Genomic DNA, 24,000 nt, shown 5'->3' with positions numbered 1-24,000 from the left:
CCTGTAATTTATTGGTGTCTGCATACAGATATGCACACCACAGTATTTTAGCTGTCTTTATTCGAAACCCACTTGAAAAAGACATTTTATTTTATGCCAACGCATGGAAGCATGTTGGAGCCTTCAAAAGGAAATGAAACGAAACAAAAACTAGATTTGACAGCTCGGATGGGAGGGGAGGGGGGAGGGGAGGTTAGGCGAGGGGAGGGGAGGGGAGGGAAGGGAAGGGGAGGGAGGGGACTGGAGGTTTGAAGAGGGGAGGGAAGGGGAGGATAATTTTTACTATTTATCATATTTTTATTGGGGGGTTCATGACCATTTTCCCTTGCTAGATTTGACAGCTTGGCGGGGAGGGAAGGGGTAAGAGGAAAGGGGAGGGGAGGTTAGACGAAGGGAGAGGAGGGGAAGGGAAGGGAAGGGAAGGGGAGGGAGGGGATTGGAGGTATGAGGAGAGGAGAGGAGAGGAGGGAAGGATAATTTTTATTTATCATATTTATTTGAGGGGTTTGTTACTATTTTATTTTTTTCTAAGCACATTACAATGGTTTATAACATCTATACACACACAAAAAAAATTGATTTTGGTGATTTTTGTACGTATTGTTGCGAAGAAAACAGATGCAAGTGGCGTATTTTCTTTCTCGCCGGGGCCGTGATGGGTAACTATTATAAACTTTGACGGGCCATAGCTCGGTAATTATTGGGTCTAGGAGGGTGGGGTTTGCGTTTTCAGGTGTGTAAATTCAAGCTCTATAAATCAGGCATAAAACTTTTAACCTTTGAGGAAGTCGAAAAATTGACCTGTTTTTGCGTCCTGGGGGCCAGTCAAGGCTGGAGAATTGCGTACCCTAGGGGTTAAGTACTTGGGTAGTGTGATGAGTAAGGATGGAAGTTTGGAGGGTGAAGTGCTTGAAAGGGTACAGCAGGAAGAAAGGTTGCTGGTTCCTTGAAAGCAGTGATAAGAAACAGGAAAGTGAGCTAGGAAGTGAAAAAGTTACCACATGACAGTGTAGTGATACCAACTGTAACATATGGAAGTGAAGCTTGGACATTGTTGGAGGGACACAAGTCAAGAACGAGAGCAGTGGAAATGAGTTATTCGAGAGGAGTAAGCGGAGTCACATGGAGAGAGAGACTGACATATTAGGATGTGAAGGAGCGTTGTGGTGTGGATGTGGATGTAATAGGAAGCGTTAGGAGAAACACACTGAGGTGGTTTGGCCGTGTGGAGGGGATGGAGAGTGAGAGAATGATGAGGAGAGTGTATGTGAGTGAGGTGGAGGGGGGAGGCCAAGGATGACATGGAGGGATGGAGTGAAGAGGTATATGAAAGAGGGGGGGGTGAGTTGGGAGCAGGGTAGGGAAATGACGAGGGACAGGGCGATGTGGAGGCGATTTGTTTGTGACCACCCCGTATGGGATTAAGGTGTTTGGCAATAGATAGATAGATGGATAGCATATTGATTACTGACCAGCAAAGGAGTGTTTTTTAAGTACATAGATAAGGAGATGCTGGAGGAGTTCATTATGTCCATGATAAGACCAAGATCAGGATACACAGAAGAGGTATTGTCACCAAATTGGAAAAAAAAAACACTGATAAACTGGAGAAAATACAAGGACTGGCTATCAGATTATAATTAGCTTGAAAGAGTTTTCTTAGAAGGAAAGACTGGAGAAACTGAAGTTATCAACCCTACATGAGAGAAATGGGAGAAATGGCATTCCCCCATGCTACACCCTATATTGGATCATATAGCCCCGCTAGGTTACAGGAGCGCGCTACCACTCCCGGCACGGCAGTCCCGGGCGAGGCTCAAATATGCAATCCCCAGATTACGAGCTTGATGCTCTACCACTGAGCCACCGTGCCCCCCATACACGAGAGAAAGGAGAAAGGAGATTTTATTAAAATGTTCAAAGGTGTGAGGGGATTTAAACAGGTGAACAAAAAAGATCCTTTTCTGACTGATGATGGAAGAACAAGAGTACATGAATTTATTTCATTCATTCATCATCTAATCCAGTGTTGCCTCATGAGCAGCGTGGAAGTCCAGGGCCAGGCAAGTTGGTTCTGACATTTAAGATGAGAGTGACCAGCCTCACTCATCCCTCAGTGGCATTACATGGACAATAAACCCCAACCATCCCTTGGATATAAACCTGCACCGGCTCACTCTGACTAGAGCGCTTTAATTACCCACTAAACCACCAGGCACCATAATTTGGTTACTGTATCTGGTTACCACCCACCATAGTAAATGGTTTCCTGGTGTACAGAAAACCATTTGGCTTGTCACTCAGCGTAGAGTCACCCACAGACAGAAGGAAGAAGAATGAATGAAGGAAAGAAAGACAGAGGAGGAAAAAAGGAAAGAAGAGAGGAAAGGGCAGGCATCCGGGAGTTGCACTACACTGAGCGAGTGGATGGTGAGCATTCCCATCTACCTGTGAAAAAGCAGGTGTTTTAATGGGGGAAAAAAAAAAAAAAACTCAAACAGAAGTACAGTACTGGTAAGCCCTTAATTCACGCGAGGGTTAGGTTCCCAGACCCTTCGCGTATGTGGTAAATTCGCGTATATGTTCTGCCCTTGTGTGCACATAATTACGCATGTCTATACGTATATTACATCTGAATAATACTGTTTATGCACTACATACACCTTATAAACTAGCAAAAATGTACGATATTTAAAACTGAAACCTGACAAGCACAGGCGTAGGTGGAGACACTTCAGCAGTCTGGTGCACTAGCCCTCACTGACCCCCGTATGCTACATTCTGCCTTCTTTATTGTATGAACAGTTGACTCATTCACCCCAAACATGCAGTTCCAAGACAATTCACAGGCGTAGGTGGAGACACTTTAGCACAATCTGGTGCACTAGCCCTCACTGTCTCCCGTATGCTACGTTCTCCTTCTTTATTGTATGAACAGTTGACTCACCCCAAACATACGGTTCTGAAACATTTCACCATTAAGTCAATTCACCGTCAAAACATGGACAATTCACCATCATTCTATTAATATACTTATTATTGATTAATTAATATTTTAATAACTAATTTTCAGGGGGATTTTATAACTCATATAAGTAAAAAACTAGTGTACTGTACTTGCTAAATAAACTGGTATGTAAATAAATGACGGGGAATTGTCCTGACGGAGAATTGTCGCCGACATTCCTCCCTGAAGTTTGTCCAACACTTTAACTTTGTCAGTGACACCACCTTACCAGCCCGCTTTGGTGTGTTACCACATGCATCACTAGCACTACGCTTATGCCCCATGTTGGCAGACAAGGCAAGCAATCACTGGAAGGCAGAAAAATAAGCCACAAATAACGATTCTCGATCTCGAGTCATGCATTATTCGACAGTCGGATTCAAACTGACTGTGTGGTGCGTGGTAGACCGACCTCCCAGGCTCCCACACACACATACATATATGTATGCACACGGGCAGCAGGTAGGCATTTTTTATATTTTATTTATTTCTCTTGTATATTGAAATTACTTATTTGAATACTATAATTCTATGTTTTAATTATTGTATGAAAAATTCGTGGATAACCGAAATCGCGTGAAAAAAGTTCGCATGAATTAAGGAATTACCTGTACATACTTGGAACAGCATTGATGAGGCAATGGTGTGAGCAAAGAACACTGATGTGTTTTAAAACTAGACTGAGTAAAAGTAGATATGGAGAAAGGACAAGAAGAGCTCAGCTCAGTTCCTGCGTACTACAACTAAGTAATTACACATATACAGTATTTTGCTTTCCAACTCACCACCAAGGAGGTATGCATGGATGACGTTGGGTCCAAGGTACATGGCCTCACCAGGCTGCAGTGTCAAGTAGTTGAGTAGGTAGATGGAAAAACACCCAACATCACCTGGGTACTTCTCATGCAGCCTCACAAACAATTCACGCAGCAACTCATTGCCTTCGCCACTGTCTAATGAAGTTGCAGCATTAGCATTCTTTTGATGGTGGATTGTCAATACAGCAGGCATTAAAAACATTTGACTAATAATGCACAGGCATACTACAACAGGACATACTTTCCTTCACTTCTTCATCATGATGGATTTTTCATTTTCTGTTATATCATCACAATTTTATCCAGTTTACAGTAGATCTCTTGTGACTGAGGGGTTGAATGAATGCTGTAGACTGTCCTGTATGACCTCTCATGTTTTAAAAGTATTTCCTATACTCAGTTAAACTGTCATCAGCCTGAAGTGGTTATGATAAAATGTACTGTACACTCATACCTGTTATCCAGTGCATCAATAACAGGTGCTTCACTAGGCCAAACATAAGAAATACGGGAACATTCCCACATTCTGAACAATTTGAATGTCTGTCACCTTGCTGGTCCACACCCCACCTCTCCAGTCCAACACCCCGCCTCTCCCTAGGTTTGAAACAAGGCTGTTCCTGTCATCCCTCCATCACCTCTCTTCTCTCCCCCCCCAAATCTCTCTTCTCCACCCCCTGTTCCTCCTCTCTCCCCCACCCCTCCCCCATCCCCCACCACACTCAGCACTGCCAGGCATGTCTTGCTCTGTTGTCCTGCCCTTCCCCATCCCTGGTTGTCTCTCTCTTCATCTCCCCACCTTCCCCCATCCCCACTTGTCTCCTGTGTGTGTGTGTGTGTGTGTGTGTGTGTGTGTGACAGAGAGGGTGGGTGGGAGGGTGGGTAAGTGAATGAGTGAGAAGGGTGAATGAGTGAAAATGGTGGAGAATGATGATTGCATAAGTGAGAGTGATGAGTGAGTATGTATGTGAGTGAGTGAGACTAGGGGGGAGGGTAGTAAGGCTGTTTGGCCATCTTGTTTCCTTCCCTGTCCCCTCCCCCTCCCCCACCTCCACTTGTCTCCCTCCTCCACCCCTACTCATCTCCCTCCTCATCCCTCTGCCCTCCCCCACCCCCGCTTGGTGCACTGCCAGTTGCCTGTCCATCACCCTACCCTCCCCCACCTCTGTCTGTCTCCCTGCCCATCCGCCCACCTACCCCCACCCCCACTTGGCTTGCTGCAAGCTGCCTGCCTCTCAGTTGGCTAGAAGTCTCTCACACCGCATGTCCCACCCACATTGCCTCCCTGGACTTGATGTTTGCTATCTCATTTTTTAGCAATGGCATTTCTTATGCAGACAATAACATTACCTCTGGTGTTTCTGTGTCAGTCTCTGTTGACTGAGTATGGTATATGAGAGTTTGGGTTTGGGTCTGGAACATATCTCTGGCTTTTCTTCAGTTTCTTATGGGGAACATTGCTTAGATATCCGACATACTCCCTGACCAAACACTCCCACTGGTACATATCACTGCTGGACATCAGGGTATGGGTGTACTGCACTATATAAGGTATACTCAATCCCTATACCTGAGAAACAACTTCATGCATTGTAATAACTGTTGACAAATTACTGTACTACAGCTTTATAAACACCTACCAATAGAAGATGAGATCTCTTATCTAATGAGTGACTCTACACTTTGCAAAAGAACAAAAGCAAGTGCTAACAAACAAAGGCAAATGTCAAGATCCATGTCTAGATATCTGTTCAACCACTTTTCAGGAAGGTGGCAACCAGTGGATCAAGTTTTGGGGTGTTCATTTATGGAAATTTATGCTCGGCAGCCATCCACAACTATTGAACTAATGCCTGTTCGTCCGTGCTTATTCACAGTCGTTCTAGGTGTGGACACACCCTAGAATGGCTAATGTCCAGTGCAAGGAATGAAAAAAATCAATTAATGGCTGAATGTAAAAAACACAGTAACATATTTTGCCACTTTACCTGTGTTTTTGTGGTAGAAAGCGTTAGCAACAGTACACTACAGTGGTTTGGCTATGTGGAGATGATAGAGAGTGAGAGACTAATGAGGATAGTGTACGTATGTGAGGTGGAGGGGGGGAGAGGGAGGGGGAGACCAAGGATGAGATGGAGGGATGGAGTGGAGAGGTATCAGGTAGAGATGGGGGGTTTGAGATGGGAGGGGGAGGGACAGGGCAACATGGAGGCAATTTGTTTGTGGCCATCCCTTACAGGATTAAGGCATTTGGCAGAGATGAGAGGTAGGATGGGACTGGAGTGCATTGGTGATGTGATGAGGATAGGTTGACTGAAATGATATAGCATCTGGAGAGGATGAAGGATTGGGGGTGCAGAAAGTGAGAAGTGTTAACATCAGGGGTAGGGTTGCAAGAGGCAGACCAAAAAAGACCTGGGGTGAGGTCGTTGAGTGTGACCTCAGGAATAAGCAAACTGAATAGGGAGGCTGCCAGAGATCAAGCAGCATGTACAGCCACCATTAGATGACAAGGCTGATGCATGCAAGAATGTTGGAGCCTTCTAAAACGAAATAAAGCAAACAGACCTGTGTTTATAAGTTAATCACCTGGGATGCAAACACATACAATAGGTGTATTTGATAACGGTCTACATCAGGAGTTCTCAACTTTCTTTTCCACCAAGTACCCCTTGAATCATCAGACCATCTACCCATACCCCCATTAATCTGACACTGAATACAGAAAGCTAATATATTAAGACTAATTCACTATACTGTACAGTGGTACTAAAATCGATAATACCAAACAGTGGAAACTGTAATTACTGTATTAAGGAGATAAGTACTGACATCATAATGAATGTACAGTACAATGATACTACAACATGGGAAAGTGAAACTGTACAGTATTATACTTCAACCAAACATACATATGTCACATCAGAAGTGTACATGCTTTATTAAATGCAAACATACATAAATACACATTAGCAAAGTACATGCCCTATAACACACATACATACATACACATCAACAACATACATGCCTTATTACATGAAACATACATAAAACATGTACTGCACTTCACTGTGAAGGCTGAGCCTGTTTTGGGCAAACAAGTTTCTCAATTCGAGGAGCAGTATTAAACAGGCCTGCTCGAAGGTCATGCTCCACATTAAGCCGTGCTCAGTGTTAGAATTCATGTTCAACAGCAGTGAATATCCTTCCTCACATAGGTAAGTAGTAAGTACCAGGGAATGTCATTAGCAAAGACCTCACAGCAACATCTGCTACAGTAGGTTGTAACTTACTCATCTTTTGAAAGAAAGTCTTTTACCAACTCCAGGAATTTTTCTTGCATCTTATCAGGGAAACATTTCGTTTCATTTCAATTCATTTATGAAGGCTCCAACATGCTTGAATGCAGCAGCCTTGGTCACCTAATGGTGGCTCTCCATGCTGCTCAGTTTCTGGCAGCCTCCCTATTCAGTTCCTTATCCCTGAGGTCACACTCAATGACCTCATCCTAGGTTTTTTTTCAGTCTGCCTCTTGCAACCCTACCCCTAATAGTAACACTTCTCACTTTCTGCACCCAACTGTCATCTCCCATCCTCTCCACATGCCCAGACCATCTCATTCTACCTTTCCTCATCATGACATTAACACTCCAGTCCCATTCTACTTCTCAACTCCTCCATCATAAACCTAACTCCCTCAGTCCTAGAATTCAAGGAAGCACTGCACATCCACTTAATTATTATCAATCCTTCCCCTTTCAGCCCAGCTCTTACTACCATACAGCATTACACTCCTAACATATGCCTCATATAAAAATCCCTTAGCATGGAGAGAGTGCCCTCTCAATGTCAGGAGAGGCAACAGCTCCCTGAACTTTCAAACACCGCTCCCTTTAGCCACAGAGCTAGCTCCAGCCCATCCTCCAGCACATAATGTGTCTCCCAAGTAATAAAACTCTTCCTCACACTCAACAGACTCACTAGCAAGATCAATCCTTTCATGCCTAACAATCTCCACATGCTCTCCCCGACACACTGCACACGAGAAATCAGCACTATCTCGCAGTCTACCTCCAATACCACTACATCTCTCATGCACCCACTTATCACAAACACTGCATGAGATGGAATTACTTTCCACATCCTTGTGGCAAACCGCACATGGCCTGTCTCCCTCTTCTTTGACAGTACTGCCACCAACCCTAGATATCATTACCTTTGTTTTACCTCCATTTAATCTCAAGCCCTTGTGCCCCATACCATCTCTCCACATCCTAAATCTTTCTGCCACCTCCCTGTCATTCTCAGCAATCAGCACCAAATCACTGGCATACAGCATCTCCCATGGGAGTTCATTTCTGAAGTCATGTCAGAGGGCTTCAAGCACCATGATAAACAGGGGGCTCAAGAGTGACTCCTGATGCAAGCCAACATTAATGGAAAACTCATCACTCAAACCTTCATTCACTCTCACCTGGGTGCAAACACCCACATAAATAGCCATAACCACTCTAACCAGCCACTCCTTGATCTCAAGCTTTCTCACTGCCCACTTCACCACCTCCCTAGGGACTCTGTCAAAGGCCTTCTCCAAATCAACAAAAAGAAAGTACAGATCCATTTTCTTTTCTATATATTTTTCCTGAAGCTGCTGAACAGTGAATATACCACTGGTGGTCCCTTTGCCTGGCATAAACCCAAAATGCATCTCATCAATATTCACTCTTTCTTTATGAAGGAAGTAAACCGTAGCACCAGTCGAAAAGGGCAGTACTCCCAAGGTGGATGGCAAGCAGGTGACAGGGAGAGCTGGAGCTCCTGTTTCACCAGCCCTCAGGGCCTCGTCCTGACCATCACCCCTCGCTGAATATTTTCAGTGCTCTCGCTTTCAGAGAGAGCAGGTCAGCATACCCTCATAATACCACTACCTTCAACTGTCTACATCACACTACATGTACATAAATATCACACCTTCTATTTCCATTCCCCCTTAGCAATGGCCGCAGCATTAACATCAGCAAACGCAGTGGTGGCTTGAATTGCCACCACTGGCAGGGTAGGGCTGGCAGAACGGGGTCCTCCTGGTCACTATCATGCAACTGTGTTGACAGTGACTGTTGCAAACTACAGTTTATGCTCATTGACAAAGATGTGCAGGTTTGGCCTTGTACTTCACCAATATCCATGGTCTTCATACCAATTTCAATTCAGTTAACTTTTTTCTTCAATCAGTATCCTCTCTAGCCCTGTTCCTCACAAAATCCCAAATCTCTCCCTCTGCTGAAATATCCCCATTTTGTTTTCCTGGTTACCATCTCCTCACAAACTTCTGTAACAAGGGTGGCACCTGTTATTATATCAAATCTGACTTCGCAGTTGACACTGTTTTGAACTTCACTTCAACTAATTTTTGTTATTCACTGTATTAACTAAGTTATCTAAATATTACCAAATACATCTGTGTACTTTATCGCTCCCCCCAGTGCTTTCTCAGAATCCAGTGTATTTGACTCCATACCCACACAGTTGACTAAACTTAACCCCCCCCCCAGCACAGAAATAACCATTTTGGGTGATTTTAACATCCCTAATGTAGAATGGTTATTGCATTCTGCCAGGACTGACGATACTGGTCCAGAATACAAGCTGTTTGCAGAAGCATTTAGTCTCACACAACTGGTAAAGCAACCATCCAGAATACCAGATAATCCTGACCATAATGCCTATCTCCTGGACCTATTCCTGAGTCCTGACAAATAATCCAGATCAATACAGGATAGAAGTACTGTCACCACTTGGATCCTCTGACCACAATCTCATCAAAGCCTCATTAGTTGGCTCCCTCAAACCTCCCCATTCTGAACCTGTCTGAGTGACCCGATGGCACTTCGATGGAGCAAACTGGGATGGATTTAGAAATCATCTTGCTGATATTTCATGGCAGTCTTTCTTCTCCAGTGACATCAGTTCTACCCAGACCCACATTAATGACTTAATACAAGCTGATATGGACTGGTTCATACCAAGTCAACAGTTCAATAAAAGAACGGACTCACCAATATGGTCTGACTGCAACTGTGCCACAACAATGGCCCAAAAATCATTAGCATATAACTCTTACTTAATATAAAAAGTATCTGAACCACTCAGCCAATTTAAAACTGCTAGAAACCATGCAAACGCAGTAATAAATCTCGCTAAATCAAACTTCCTTCACAACCAGGTATCTAAACTACTAATTAATCCTAATGACAATAGAATATTCTGGTCAACTCTCAATTCTTTCAATAATGACTTTAACAAGTCATCATCCATTCCCCTACTAACTTCTTCAGATGGCAATACTATAAATGACCCACGTGGTAAAGTGAATATCCTTGCCAGTACGTTTGCCAGAATTCTACATTAAGGAAGTAAACCAGAACGTCCCAGCACCAGAACTTGACTCCCTCAAAATTGCTCCACTTAAAATACAGATCTATCTATCTATCTAACTATCTATTGCCAGACGCCTTAATCCCTTACACCGGGTGGCCACAAACAAATTGCCTCAATGTTGCCCTGTCCCATGCCATTTCACTGCCTTGCTCCAAGCTCACACCCCCCTCTCTCATATACCTCCTCACTCCATCCCTCCATCTCATCCTTGGCCTCCCCCTTCCTATCCCCCCCTCCACCTTACTCACATACACTCTCCTCGTCAGTCTCTCGTTCTCCACTCTCTTCACATACACTCTCCTCGTCAGTCTCTCGCTTTCCACTCTCTCCACATGGCCAAACCATCTCAATGTGTTTTTCCTAACGCTTCTTATCACATCCACATCCACACCCCAATGCTCCTTCACTTCCTCATTTGTCAGTCTCTCTCTCTCCAATGACTCCACATGCTCCTCTCAAATAACTCATATCCACTGCTCCCACTCTTGACTTCTGTCCCTCCAACAAGGTCCAAGCTTCATTTCCATACGTTAGAGTTGGTATCACATTATCGTTATACAGTAACTTTTTCATTTCCAAGCTCATGTCCCTGTTTCTTATCAATGCTTTCAAAGAACCAGTAACCTTTCTTCCTTGTTGGACCTTTTCAAGCACTTCACCATCTAAACTTCCATCCTTACTCATCACACTACCCAAGTATTCAAATGCACTCACATTCTCCATTTCCACCTCATCCAACCTCACTGTACATTCATTTCCCTCAAAGACCATAACTTTATTCTTCCCTACATTCACCTCTAGATTCTGTTTCTCACACACTCTCCCAAACTCACCAAGCATTGCAGCTCCCCTTCGTCTTCACTTAACAACACGGTACAGTACATCCTTCAACTTCACGAATTTTAACTTTGCGATTCACCAATTTTGCGAGGTATTTTCAAAAGTCATGTATTTCTTAACATTTATGAACGCTGCGGGCGATCACACACTTTGCGAGGTTGAGTGGTGGGAGAGTCGTCTTCCCGCACTACTTTGCCACACGGAGTAATGACGTCATGGTTCGCTGGGCGTACTGCGCCTCCTAGTTCAGTGGTCTGCCAACCAGCCACGTTTGTTTGCACCTGTTCCCAACCAAGGTCACTGACCCTCACAATTTCGTGGTGCTCCTCGCAATATCCCAGCAGTCTAACTTTGCACGAGTGTTATCATTGCGCCAACGGGCAAGAAGAACAAGAAAATAAGTTTGGAGACCAAATTGAAAATGATTGAAAGGAAAAAGCAGGTAAAGGTAACTCTGCTATTGGTTGGGAGTCTGGCGTTTTTATGTTTCTTACCTATGATGTTTTCTTATTAATATTACTGTACGGTACATCAGTTCATGTTTGTTTCACTTGTCATCATAAAATTAAGAGGTAGAGTCGAGAGAAAGAGTGGGAAAAAGTGCTTACCTTGGGGTGATGTCGACCAATTTGCCTATAATTCATACATTTGTTTCAATTTTGCGAATTCTGATTTTGCGAGGGTTATTGTCAACCATATTATCGCAAAATTGGAGGAAGGACTGTATCACCTGCAAACAACAGTACAGGTAGTTTCCACACACTGTCCTCTCTCATTAGGGTTGCTCCAACATCCACTGCTTTACCTTGTATCTCTTTTATAACCCCACCCATACAGAGACTGAAGAACCATGGAGATATGACACATCCCTGTTTCAATCCAACCTTTAAATAAAAAAACTCACTAAGTTCACTATCCACATGCACTGCAGCCTTAGCACCCTCTTACGTAGTCTTCACGGCATTCAACAACTTCCTCTTTATTCCATTAATTCTTAATACTTTCCACAATCCTTGTGTATCCACCTGTCATATGCTTTCTCCAAATCCAAGAAGGCTGCACATAACTTCTTTTCCTTCTCTAGAAACTTTTCCACTAAAGACCTAGAATGAATATCTGATCTACACAACCTCTTCCCTTCCTAATACTTCCCTGTTCTTCTCCAACTAATTCCTCAGCTATTTCCCTGACTCTGTCAATATGTATCCTACCATATACTTTTCCAATTACATTAAGAAGACAATGCCCCTATGATTAACACACACTTCTTTTTCCCCTTTCTCTGTGTACAGGGAAATAATTATACCTGACTTCCAATCCTCTGGGACTTGACCTTTCTCCCAGGCCAATCTGTGCATCTTTCACATCCATTCTACTACAATTTCTCCCTCATGTTCTGAACTTCACTACACATTCCATCAATTCCTGGGGCTTTGTCCATTTTGATTTTCTTCATTGCTTCCACAATTTCCACCTACTGATTTCTTCCTCGCTTCTCATATCCCTCCTTCTCCCAGCTATTCCCCAGCCACTTATACTTGCATAACTTTCTTTCTCCATGTTCAACAATTCCTTAAAGTGTTCCCTCTATCTGCTCACTTTTTCTCCCTTCTCCACTAATAATCTACCATTTTTATCTTTCACTCCCTGACTAACTTCTCTAACACCCTGTCTAACTCTCCTTACCTCTTTCCAGAATATTTTCTTACTGTATATTCCCTCCACTTTACACTCAAATTCCTTCCAAATCCACTCTCTTCTTACTCTCTTACTAATTCAGTATTTTCACCTCTCTCTTCCGCTCTACATATGACTTTCTCTTCTGTCTCTCAACTTCCTCCACATCCCTGTTTCTCATCCACTCACTACTGTATTATGCTTTTTTCTTTTGTGCCACAGCCTGTCTCACCTCTTCATTCCACCATACTGTTCCCAGCACCCCCCTTCGTCTTTTCTTCACCCCGCACACCACCTCACATGCTGCACAGATTTCTCCTGTGAATACCTTGCACACACCTTCCACATCACCCATCTGCTCCAAATCATATTTACCTAATCACTTCTCCACTTCTCTCTTACATTCTGCCTTTTTTTTTTCCATCCTCCCGTAACATTTCCACCCTCCTTGTATGAACTATTTCCTCTTGTCCTTTCCCTCTTTTATTTCTCCATTTCATTTGAAACTTCTCTCACCACCATCAAGTGGTAGTCACGATGTCCACTCCCCCAACCTCTATATGCTCTTGCATCCATTACACACCTCATTCTGTCATCCACACACACATAATCAATTATTGCCTTCCACTCATTCAGTTTACCTCCCGCCCTTCTCATCACTCGCCACATATACCTGTGAATCATTTTGTGTCCGAAGCGATTATTGGCTATCACCAACCCCCTCCCGGCACAAATGTCCACTAGAGCACTGCCATTCTCATCCACTTCTGCAGGCACACCCCACTCACCAACTACTCCATCCACCTTCACATTCCCTACTTTTCCATTCATATCTCCAATCAAAAACACTCTTCCATTCCTTTCAAACTTTTCCATGCACGGTTCCACATTTGTCCACAACTCTTCTTTCACTCTGCTTGCACAATCTTGGCGCATACACACACACAATTGCCCACATTTGAAGTCCAAGTTTCAGTCTTACCCACACAATCCTTGAGCCAACTGATCCACACTCTCTTATATTCTCCTTCCATCTCTTGCACACAACAATACACACTCCATTATATATATCTGATCTTTACAGATCAGATACATAAAATCCATCCTAAACACTTTACCAACATAACAGAGGTCCAGGCCCAGATGGAATACCTTCAATCGTTTTCAAAAAGTGCTCCACAGAATTTGCTTCTGTTCTAGCTATATTATTTAGACTATGCATACATACTTCTTCATTCCTTAATTCTTGGAAAGATGCCAATATCCACCCAATTCGGAAGAAAGGAAGTTCTTCTGACCCTCTGATTACAGACCAATAGCTATCACGTCTTCTCTCGATAAAGTATATACAGTATTTGAAACTGTAATGAATAGGTACGTAGTTAAAAATCTTGAATCCAACAACTTAATTAGTGATAGACAGTATGGTTTTCACCAAGAAAGATCTATGATTGATGTACTCAATCTCCTGACTCACAACAAACATCAATCAATTGACCAACATGTAGAAACTCACGCAGTAGCTCTTGATATTTCCAAAGCTCCTGACAGAGTGTGGTACCGTTCCCTGCTATCCAAACTCCCTTGCTATGGACTACCGTCTTTTTTTCCTCTGATTTCCTCATAACTCAGCAATAGAAAGATAAGAGTAGATGATGTATGTTCCAGTTTTCTCTCAGTTAATACCGACATGCCACAGGAATCAGTTCTGGCTCCAACCCTATTTCTAAATAATATTAATGATCTCTTATCTGTCACCCATAATCCTATCCATTCATATACAGATGACTCAACACTTCACAGTTCATTCACACTTAAACACCCTTTCACAAAGTTTAATATCTCCAACTCACAACTCAGTACAGTGAGCTCGCACAGTATGTGTGATCACAGTGCGCGAATCGCACAGTACACAAGGGACCAAAAATCATGCCCATAAAACTTTGAATGCACGAGTTTAGCCCACAATACACGAGGCAGAGGAAAGGAACAACCCAAAACCGCTATTTTCTCAGACTACGCAACCCTCCTCCCCGCACGATGTACCCATCATGACTTAGAGGCTCGTGGGGAAGGTGCTCAAGAGGAGTCTACAGTAAGATCTCGCCAATAATGACATCAACAAAAATGTTTTCAGCAATAATGGTTGGTTAGAATAGATACCGTTTCTATAATATGGTTGCTTTGATTCACATAACGATTATTTTGCAAATGCCAAGTTGTTAATACGTCCATAACAAGATGAGGAATGAAAATGACAAACAAGAACAGATGAAGGAAACTGCTAAAAATGTCAGCAGTAGCAAGGAGGAGATGGAGGATCCTACCCTCACCACCTCCCCTGACTCATCTGTTGCCATCCCCTCCACCTCCATTGCCCCACCTGACTCACCAGCCGCCTCCCCCATCACCTTTATAGCCCCACCTGACTCACCTGCTTCACCTGGCATACCTGCAACCCCCACCAATATGACTGCTGCTGCATTCTGGACGAAACATAACATTCAACAGACCGTAAATTTCCTCGTCAAAGCCTGGAATAATACAACACTGGCAACCATAAAACACACGTGGTGCAGCCAGGGCAGTGGGGGCACTCTAAGCGTGTTGCTGTGCCTCGGAACTGCTGCTCTTTAAGTCCATCAGGCCTGTCGTCTACTTTTTTTTTTGTGACTGACTATATTTTTGTTATTTTAGCTGTATCTGTAGTATATGTCTTTAAAATTTTCTCTTTATTATATCTCTAAGGTTAAAAAAATATCAAGGTTCGAGGGAGTCCCGCTCATATGTTATTTTTCCCCTAAGATTATGTATTCACAGTATTCAAAATCACAGTGCGCGAGGTCATGGACTGCCCACCCACTTGCGCACTGTGCGAGCCCACTGTACAGCCATCTCCATAAATCAAGACTTATCTAGGATCACTAAATGGGGACAAAATAACCCAAACTCACTTAATGCTAGTAAAACCAAATATATTTATAATTTACTAAGAGAAAGATATTACCAGATTCCTATACTACCTTCAATGCTACTAATATTCTTATCTCCAACAGTATTGAAATTCTCAGTGTTTCACTTAACGATGCCCGCAGCTAGACCTTTCGTGTCAGATCACTTGCTAAAACCGCCTCAATGAAACTTGGATTACTGTACAGAGTTCGTAGCTTCATCAGTGACGTGCAGTTAGATGTAGTTTATTAGAGTCATGTGCGCTCTCAGCTGGAACATTGCTCGCCCTTGTGGAATGGATGTGAGAGGTTGCACTAAAACAACTAGATATAAGTCAAAACAAAGCTGTTAGAATTATTAATAATCCTGTTATTACAAATAAACTACCTCCCCTACAAGTAAGAAGGAATGATGCCTCCCTTGCATTATTTTAGAGATACTTATATAGCAAATGCTCAGACAAAGTTGCATCCACTGTGCCACCTCTCCATGCCTTCTCCTGTGCTACACAGGCATCTGCCAAATTAAGCATAGGTCCTGTACAAACAGGTTAGGTATAGGTTGGAGGTTGGGTTACTGTAAGTAGGGTCTGGGTACGGTAGAGGAACAGTACTCATTATCAGGATGTTGCTTCTACCCGGACATGCCTTTGGCTCTATTATGTCTGGATAAATGGGGGATTAGAATATATATATAAAATCTACCTATCTAACTATTTATCGTCAGACGCCTTAATCCCATAAGACATGGCCACAAACAAATCGCCTCCATGTCGCCATGTCACCCGCCATTTCACTGCCCTTACCCAAGCTCACCCCCTGTCACCTGCCATTTCACTGCCCTTACCCAAGCTCACCCCCCCTCCCTCATGTATGGTACCTCTCCACTCCATCCCTCCATCTCATTCCCAGCCTCCCTCTCCTCCTCTACCCACTCCACCTCACTCTCATATACTCTCCTCGTTAATCTCTTGCTCTCCATCCCTCCACATGGCCAAACCACATCAATGTATTTTTCCTCATGCTTTCTATTACATCCGCACCCACATTACAATGCTTTTTCATTTCCTCATTTGTCAGACTCCCTCTCCATGTAACTCCACATGCTCGTCTCAAATAACTCATTTCCATTGTTCTCACTCTTGACTTCTGTCCTTCCAACAAATTCCAAGCTTTGCTTTTAACCATTAGAGATGGTATCATAATACTATCATGCAACAACTTTGTTATTCCATATTCACTTCCGTATTTCTTATCACTGCTTTCAAAGAATCAGTAACCTTTCACCCCTGTTGAATCCTTTCAAGCACTTCATCCTCCAAACTTCCAGCCTTACTCATCACAAAACCCAAGTACTTAAATGCACTCATAATTTCCTTTTCCTCATCATCCAACCTCACTGCACATTCAGTGACTTCATTTCTTTTCAAAGACCATAACTTTACTCTTCCCTACATTCAGCTTTAAATTCTGTTTTGTATACACTCTCCCAAACTCATTCACCAAGCCTTGCAGTTCCTCTTTGTCTTCATTTAAAAGTACAGTATCATCTGCAAACAACAGTACAGAAAGTTTCCAAATGCTGCCCACTCTCATCAGGGCCACTCTAACATCCACTGTCCTACATTGTATCTCTTTTATAACTCCATCCATATACAGACTGGACAACCATGGAGACATGATACACCCTTGTTTCAATCCAACATTCAGAGAGAAAAATTCATTTAGTTCACCATCCACAAGTCTCTGCCAAGACTCTGGAAAGTGATTGGTCTCGTCTGCTTCTCGGAGCTGATGTGGTGCATGACTTTCTTGGTTTTGATGTGGATGACTTCCATGCACGTCTTCGTGCGGCTGGCAACGAAGTTGATGTGGACGAAGTGTGTGAGTGGTTGGATGATGACAAAGACAATCCTGGGTATCAGATCATGTCTGATACTGAAATCGCATCTTCAGTTGCTGGTACAAGTACCCAGCTTGAAGATTCCGCTGAGGACAGCGACGATGATGCGGACTCCTCTCAGCGCGCCAGTACTCCAGCCATCCCCAAGCTGAGTGCACTCTGGGAGCACATCGAGTTAGTTCTTGACTACTTAGAACACCCGGACTGTGACAGGAAGATGGGGTCGCTGGGACTTGTGGTGAAGTGCGCGCTCTCAGGCAGCGCATCATCAATCGCCAGAATCGCCGTTCCTTATGTCACTCAACCACTGACAGCTTCTTTAGGCCTGTGACCCCCACCATGCCCAGCCCTGGCTCCACACCACTACCTCCCCGAGACAGGACTTCCACCTCCGAGCCACAGCCCAGCACATCAACCACGGTGGAGTTGCCACTGGATGTGTTTGCGCCTGTCTTCAGAGTTGTCTGCAGTTGGTAGTCCATCACCACATCCTAGTGACACGTCCCTCAGCCACCTGCAACACCTACTCTCAGACTCTGACAGTGAATAAACAGCAAAAACTTGTCACTAGACCACACGGGAATTTACAGCGATGTGCAGTGTAAAGAACATAATGGACAGTACAGTACTAAGAAATTAGAATTCAGAGTGCAAAGGATTAAGTGCAGAGTGCTACTGTACAGTGGAGAGTTTCAAGTGCAAGAGCAAGTAAGAAAAGAATGTGCAGTGTTAAGAAATCAGAGTTTACAGTGCAAAGGCTTAAGTGTGGAGTGCAACACTGGTGAGTTTCAAGTAGTGCGCAAGTGAGAAAAGAAAGCGCAGTATTAAGAAATTAGAATTCAGAGTGCAAAGGATTAAGTGCAATGCAACACTGGATTACTATAGGTGCTTCAGGTGCACCTTATTACCGGCAGAGTCTGAAAGGAGGCGGGTTATTCATCACGATGGTCACGGACTTGTTGTAAGTACCCTGAATACTGCTAAATATTTTCCATACTCATCGTCATTTTCTGGTTCCTTTTCATTTATTTCATGGTTTCTGTCCCCTATTTGTGTGGATAGGGTCATAAATAGGTGCTATGAATGTCCAGTAGGGAGTTATGTAGGTGGTTTTCTGAGTTAGGCTCCGTTAGGGTCCATAAGTACCAGTCCAGGAGGCAGGGTCCCAGTATCCGGACGATCCCACTTTCCAGACATGCCTTTGGCTGCATTACATCGGATATTGGATGGATTACTGTATATATACATATTTATAAATATATATATATATATATATATATATATATATATATATATATATATATATATGCATATATATATACAATGGTTCCTTGTTTTTTGCTACTTGGATGTTCCGCCAAAACCGCGGGAAATGCGAAACGTCGAAGTGTTAAGTTAAGAATGAATGGGAAAAATAGAGGAGTGTTCCGGTGGAACACGTACCCACCCAATCAGAAAGCATCATACACCAACAGAAAGTACTATAACACGAAACAAGACCTACCCAAAATTAAATGAAGAGTGTTTACTAGTGCTAAAACATCATAACACAATAAACATGTACCTGAAAAGACATTAAAACTGTTATAAAGAGCTGCAACACCAAAAATCCTCACCAGAAATAAAGTGAAGACTGGCTTGAGTTGCAAGTGAAGGTGTGATTACTGTTGAGGGTGGATAGGCTGGTTCCCATGCTGAGAATTTGTCAGGAGATCATTGCTCTTCAAATACACAATGATCTTGGCCTATAGTATCTTCTTGAATATCTTTATCACGTGGGAAGTGAGGGCCACAGGTCTGTAGTTTCTTGCTTGACTCCCGATGTCAATAACCAAGAAAAAACTGCCACTTTTTGCCAGATTATTTAATTTTCGATATCAAAGTCTGTCAACCAAACCATGGTAATTTTATGTGCCCTCTTTGTCACTAAAAGGAAGGGAGAAATTATAAAAACTTTATTTTCCTCACTTCTACAAGGAAGAGAGGCTGTAATAATAGCCAAATAGAATAAAAAATTGGTGGGGTGAGTCTTCCATCTCGGTCGTGGGACGGTTATTATTCTTTCCTTCCTTAATTATTGATAAGCTTTATTTTACATCCATTTCACGTATTTGTCCATCAAAACAAACATAAATAGCGTGAAGAGAAACATGTAACGTTTCTTTGTTAAGAAATAATATCATGACAAGGCTGAAGATCGTACATACGATACGTAACGATTGTAAACAATAACGAACAGATGTGTGTCTAATGCCCCGCCTGACCTGGTGTGTATTCACGACATTGCTGATGACTGTACGTTACTATCATAAACAGTAACAAACTCATGAGTGTCTACTGCTCTGCTGGACCTGCTGTATAAAGATCATGGAAAACTATTGCATAGAAAAATGGACAGAGCCTAGACTGAGCGTCAGTATGCACTGTCTGCTGAGTTTGGGCTGCCGGCTGGGACCAGCGAAATGTAGGAAAATCCGTAAATTGTGGGACAACTCAGAACTTTTTTCTTGCGCGAAAAACGAGGTGTCAAAGTAAAATGCATCGAAATAAGAGGAACCACTAGATATATATATATATAGGTAATCCCTCCAATATCCGATGTAATACAGCCAAAGGCATGTCTGGAAAGTGGGATCGTCCAGATACTGGGACCTTGCCTCCTGAACTGGTACTTATGGAGGGATTACTGTACATACATATATATATATATATATATATATATATATATATAAAGTGCTACCCCAAAGTTTCAGTAATTTGAACAGAGGGAGCCAACAGTTTGCAGTTTAACCTTGTGCCACTAGGAGGACTCAGCAGCACCCCTTATGCATCAGTGTGGAGCCAGCCGTGTCTGTGAGCGGACGCGTTGTTGAGCTACGCTTACTATTTATATTTGGTGTGTAGGTGGTTTGGCGGTTTTGCAATGGCAGACCAATGTCAAGTCAATACTGATCATTTTCGTTGATATCCAAGGGATTGTTCACAAGGAATTTGTCTCACCCACTCAAACTGTCTGCAGAAAGTCTTACTGTGAAGTTTTGCAGTGTCTGAGGGAGAAAATTCGCTGCAAACATCCAGAACAGTGGAAGAACAAGGACATCATGACAACGCTCCCGCCCACATATTAACTGCTCTCCGGCAGTTCCTGGTTTCCACTAACACGGTAGTCATTCCCCACCCACCCTATTCACCTGACCTTGTCCCCTGCGACTTTTTCCTGTTTCCCAAGTCGAAATTACGACTGAAAAGGCATTGATTTGACTCAATTGAGGAGATCCATACAGAACTGCATGAGGTGCTCAAGACCATCACGCCTAAAGCCTTCCAAGGATGCATGGACTCGTGGAAAAAACGCTGGGACCACTGTATACAAGCCCAAAGGGACTATTTCGAAGGCGACGGTGAGAACTAGGAGGTAAGGTAACTTATTTTCATACTTTTGGGTAGCACCTCGTGTGTGTGTGTGTGTGTGTGTGTGTGTGTGTGTGTGTGTGTGTGTGTGTGTGTGTGTGTGTGTTCTTACCTAATTGTACTTACCTAATTGTATCTTTACAGGAATGAGTCAAGCTCGTATTGTCCCGTGTCTTAAACCATATTTATCGTACATATCCTTAAGTTTGTGAATTGTTTTGGCACACACTATCTCATTCGGTAGTGCATTCCATTGATCAATTGCTCTGTTTGGGAAACTGAACTTCCTTACGTCTTTATCACCTCTCTTCTTATGCAGTTTTTTGCAGTGTCCTCTTGCTGATGCTTCTCCATATGTTAAGTAATCATTTATGTCTATTTTCTCCTTTCCTGATATGCACTTATATAGCATTATCATGTCACCTCTTTTCCTTCTCTCCTGTAGTGTTGGTAGATTCAGTTTATTTAGTCTTTCTTCGTAGCTTAGGTCCCTTAAGCTTGGTATCCATCTTGTAGCGGCCCTTTGAACTTTTTCAATCTTGTCTATGTGCTTTTTGAGATGAGGACTCCAGACTACTGATGCATATTCCAGGGTTGGTCTAATGAATGATGTTATTATCCTTCTTAGCATGTCTTCATTTATGTATGTGAATGCTATTCTCATATTTGCAAGCAGTGTATACATATTCCGTACCTTCTCGCTGATGTAGTCAGCCGGAGATAGTCTGTTATTGATAATCACACCTAGGTCTTTCTCTCTTTCTGATGTGTATAGGGTTTTACTTCCTAACTTATAATCCCAATCAGGTCTTTTTCCACTTTTACCAAACTTGATTACATGACACTTGTCCTCATTGAATTCCATTTGCCATGTACTACTCCATTCATGAAGTTTATTTAATTCTTCTTGTAGCTCTTTACAAGAGTCTGTGTTAGTAATTCTCCTTTGTATTTTTGCATCATCTGCAAACATATTCAGATAGCTCTCATTTTCAGTGTTACTGTTTATATCATTTATATACACTAAAAACATGATTGGTGCCAGCACTGAACCCTGTGGTACTCCACTAGTCACTTCTTTCCATGATGAGCAGTTTCCTCTTAGTACTGTCCTCATTTCTCTTTTTATGAGAAAGTCTTGAATCCAACAAAACAGTTTGCCTCGAATTCCTCCTTGATGGTACAGTTTCCATAAAAGTCTTTGGTGTGGTACTGTGTCAAAAGTTTTCTTGAAATCTAAATAGATCCTGTCCACCCATCCTTCCCTTTCCTGTATTGTGTTTGTTACTCTGTCATAGTAGCTCAACAGATTAGTAACACATGATTTTCCTTTTCTGAAACCAAACTGTCTTTCTGTTATCATACTGTGTTCTTCTAGATGATTTACCCAAGCTTTTCTTATAAGTTTTTCTAATACCTTGCTTACGAAGGGTGATCAGAAAGTAATGACAGTTCGTGCTATAACATGAAAACCTTGAATGATGGGAGGTAGGGGAGCAAGGAGAGTGCAGTGTTGCCTGTCCTTACGAGTTTGAACTTGTCGCCGTATGCCTGACTTTTCTTGTTTTTTGTTGTGAGTGAATGCTACACTCTTGTTTTTGCTCTCTGGCCAGAAACATGGATTACTCGAAAGAAGGCTGCAGGTTCTACATTTTTACGAGGTGGAAAATGGGAAAGAAAGCAACAGAGATTCGAGGGGAATTATTACAAGTTTATCCAGACACTACTCCTTCCCTGGAAACTGTTTCCCGCTGGATTTGTGCTTTCACAGCAGGAAAAACTGAATTGAAAGATGAACAACGCTCTGGACGCCCCCGGACATCAGTGACCGAAGCAACAACTGTCCGTGCACGGTCCATCATTGATGAGAATCCAACTGTAACTCTTAGGTTCTTAGCCTTGGAGCTTGATATCAGTTATGGGAGTGCATATGACATCGTGCATGAACAATTACACCTGAGGAAGAAGTGTTGTTGATGGATACCCCATTTGTTGACTGATGAGCAAAAGGCTGAACGGGTGAGGATTTGTCGTGTCTGGCTTGCTGAATTTGAACCAAATGGTCCAAAATGGTTCTCAGATGTTGCTACTGGAGATGAGTGTTGGATTTCATTCTTCACAACCCGTGACAAGCAGTCAAACATGGCGTGGTTGGGCGATGAAGACCCTCGACCTCAGATTTTGAAGGAAGGATTTCGCAGCCGGAAGCGCCTTTTCACCAACTTTTTCAATTCTCAAGGACCAATATGTGTGGATGTGATGCCTGAAAAGTCCACTATCACAGCCCAATACTACACAGACCAGGTCCTTCCACAAGTCTGGGAACACAAGGCCAACACCGCACCAACCCGCCGTCGGTCTCGCCTTTTGCTGCACCACGACAATGCTGCACCCCACAAAGCTCGCCTCACTATGCAGTACCTGGAACAACAAGGTATAACTCTGCTCCCCCACCCACCCTACTCCCCTGACCTGGCTCCCTGTGACTTTTGGTTGTTTCCAAAAATTAAATCTGCCATCGCTGGGAAGCAATTTCATCGCATCCAAGACTTGGCACGGACCGTCAATTCAGAACTCCGAAGTATACCGTCTTCAGAGTACCACGCTTGCTTCATGAAGTGGAGAAAGAGAATGGAACGCTGCATAGAGGTTGGAGGAGAGTACTTTGAAGGAATGTGAGTCATAGTTTGATAGTTCTTCATGCTAATAAAAGTTTATGGACTCACTGTCATTTCTTTCTAATCACCCCTCGAACAACACTGGTCAGTGATACTGGTCGGTAGCTGAGTGGATTTTTGTCTATTTCCTTTCTTGAATATGGGGACAATATTTGCTTTTTTCCAAATATCAGGTAGTTTACCTTGACTCAAGGATTTCTTGAAAATTATAAATAATGGTTTACTTAACTCCTTTGCACATTCTCGTAATACCCAACATGAAATTTCATCAGGACCA

The 24,000-nt window shown here is 42.9% G+C and overlaps 1 protein-coding gene across 1 annotated transcript in view; it reads right to left on the bottom strand.

Moving 5' to 3' along the window:
* LOC145414913 (mannose-6-phosphate isomerase-like) overlaps positions 1-24,000 on the bottom strand; it is a 273,834-nt gene that overhangs the window by 129,165 nt on the left and 120,669 nt on the right. Inside the window, exon 5 of the mRNA XM_080284329.1 lies at positions 3,793-3,960. Within this exon, the coding sequence (XP_080140455.1) occupies positions 3,793-3,960 (168 nt within the window). The remainder of the gene's footprint in view (positions 1-3,792; positions 3,961-24,000) is intronic.

Source organism: Coenobita brevimanus, chromosome 101 (genome assembly GCF_032717465.1).
Source record: "Coenobita brevimanus isolate Jiangsu-jjx chromosome 101, ASM3271746v2, whole genome shotgun sequence".
Taxonomy (NCBI): Eukaryota; Metazoa; Arthropoda; class Malacostraca; order Decapoda; family Coenobitidae; genus Coenobita; species Coenobita brevimanus.
This window is presented reverse-complemented; position numbering and strand designations above follow the sequence as displayed.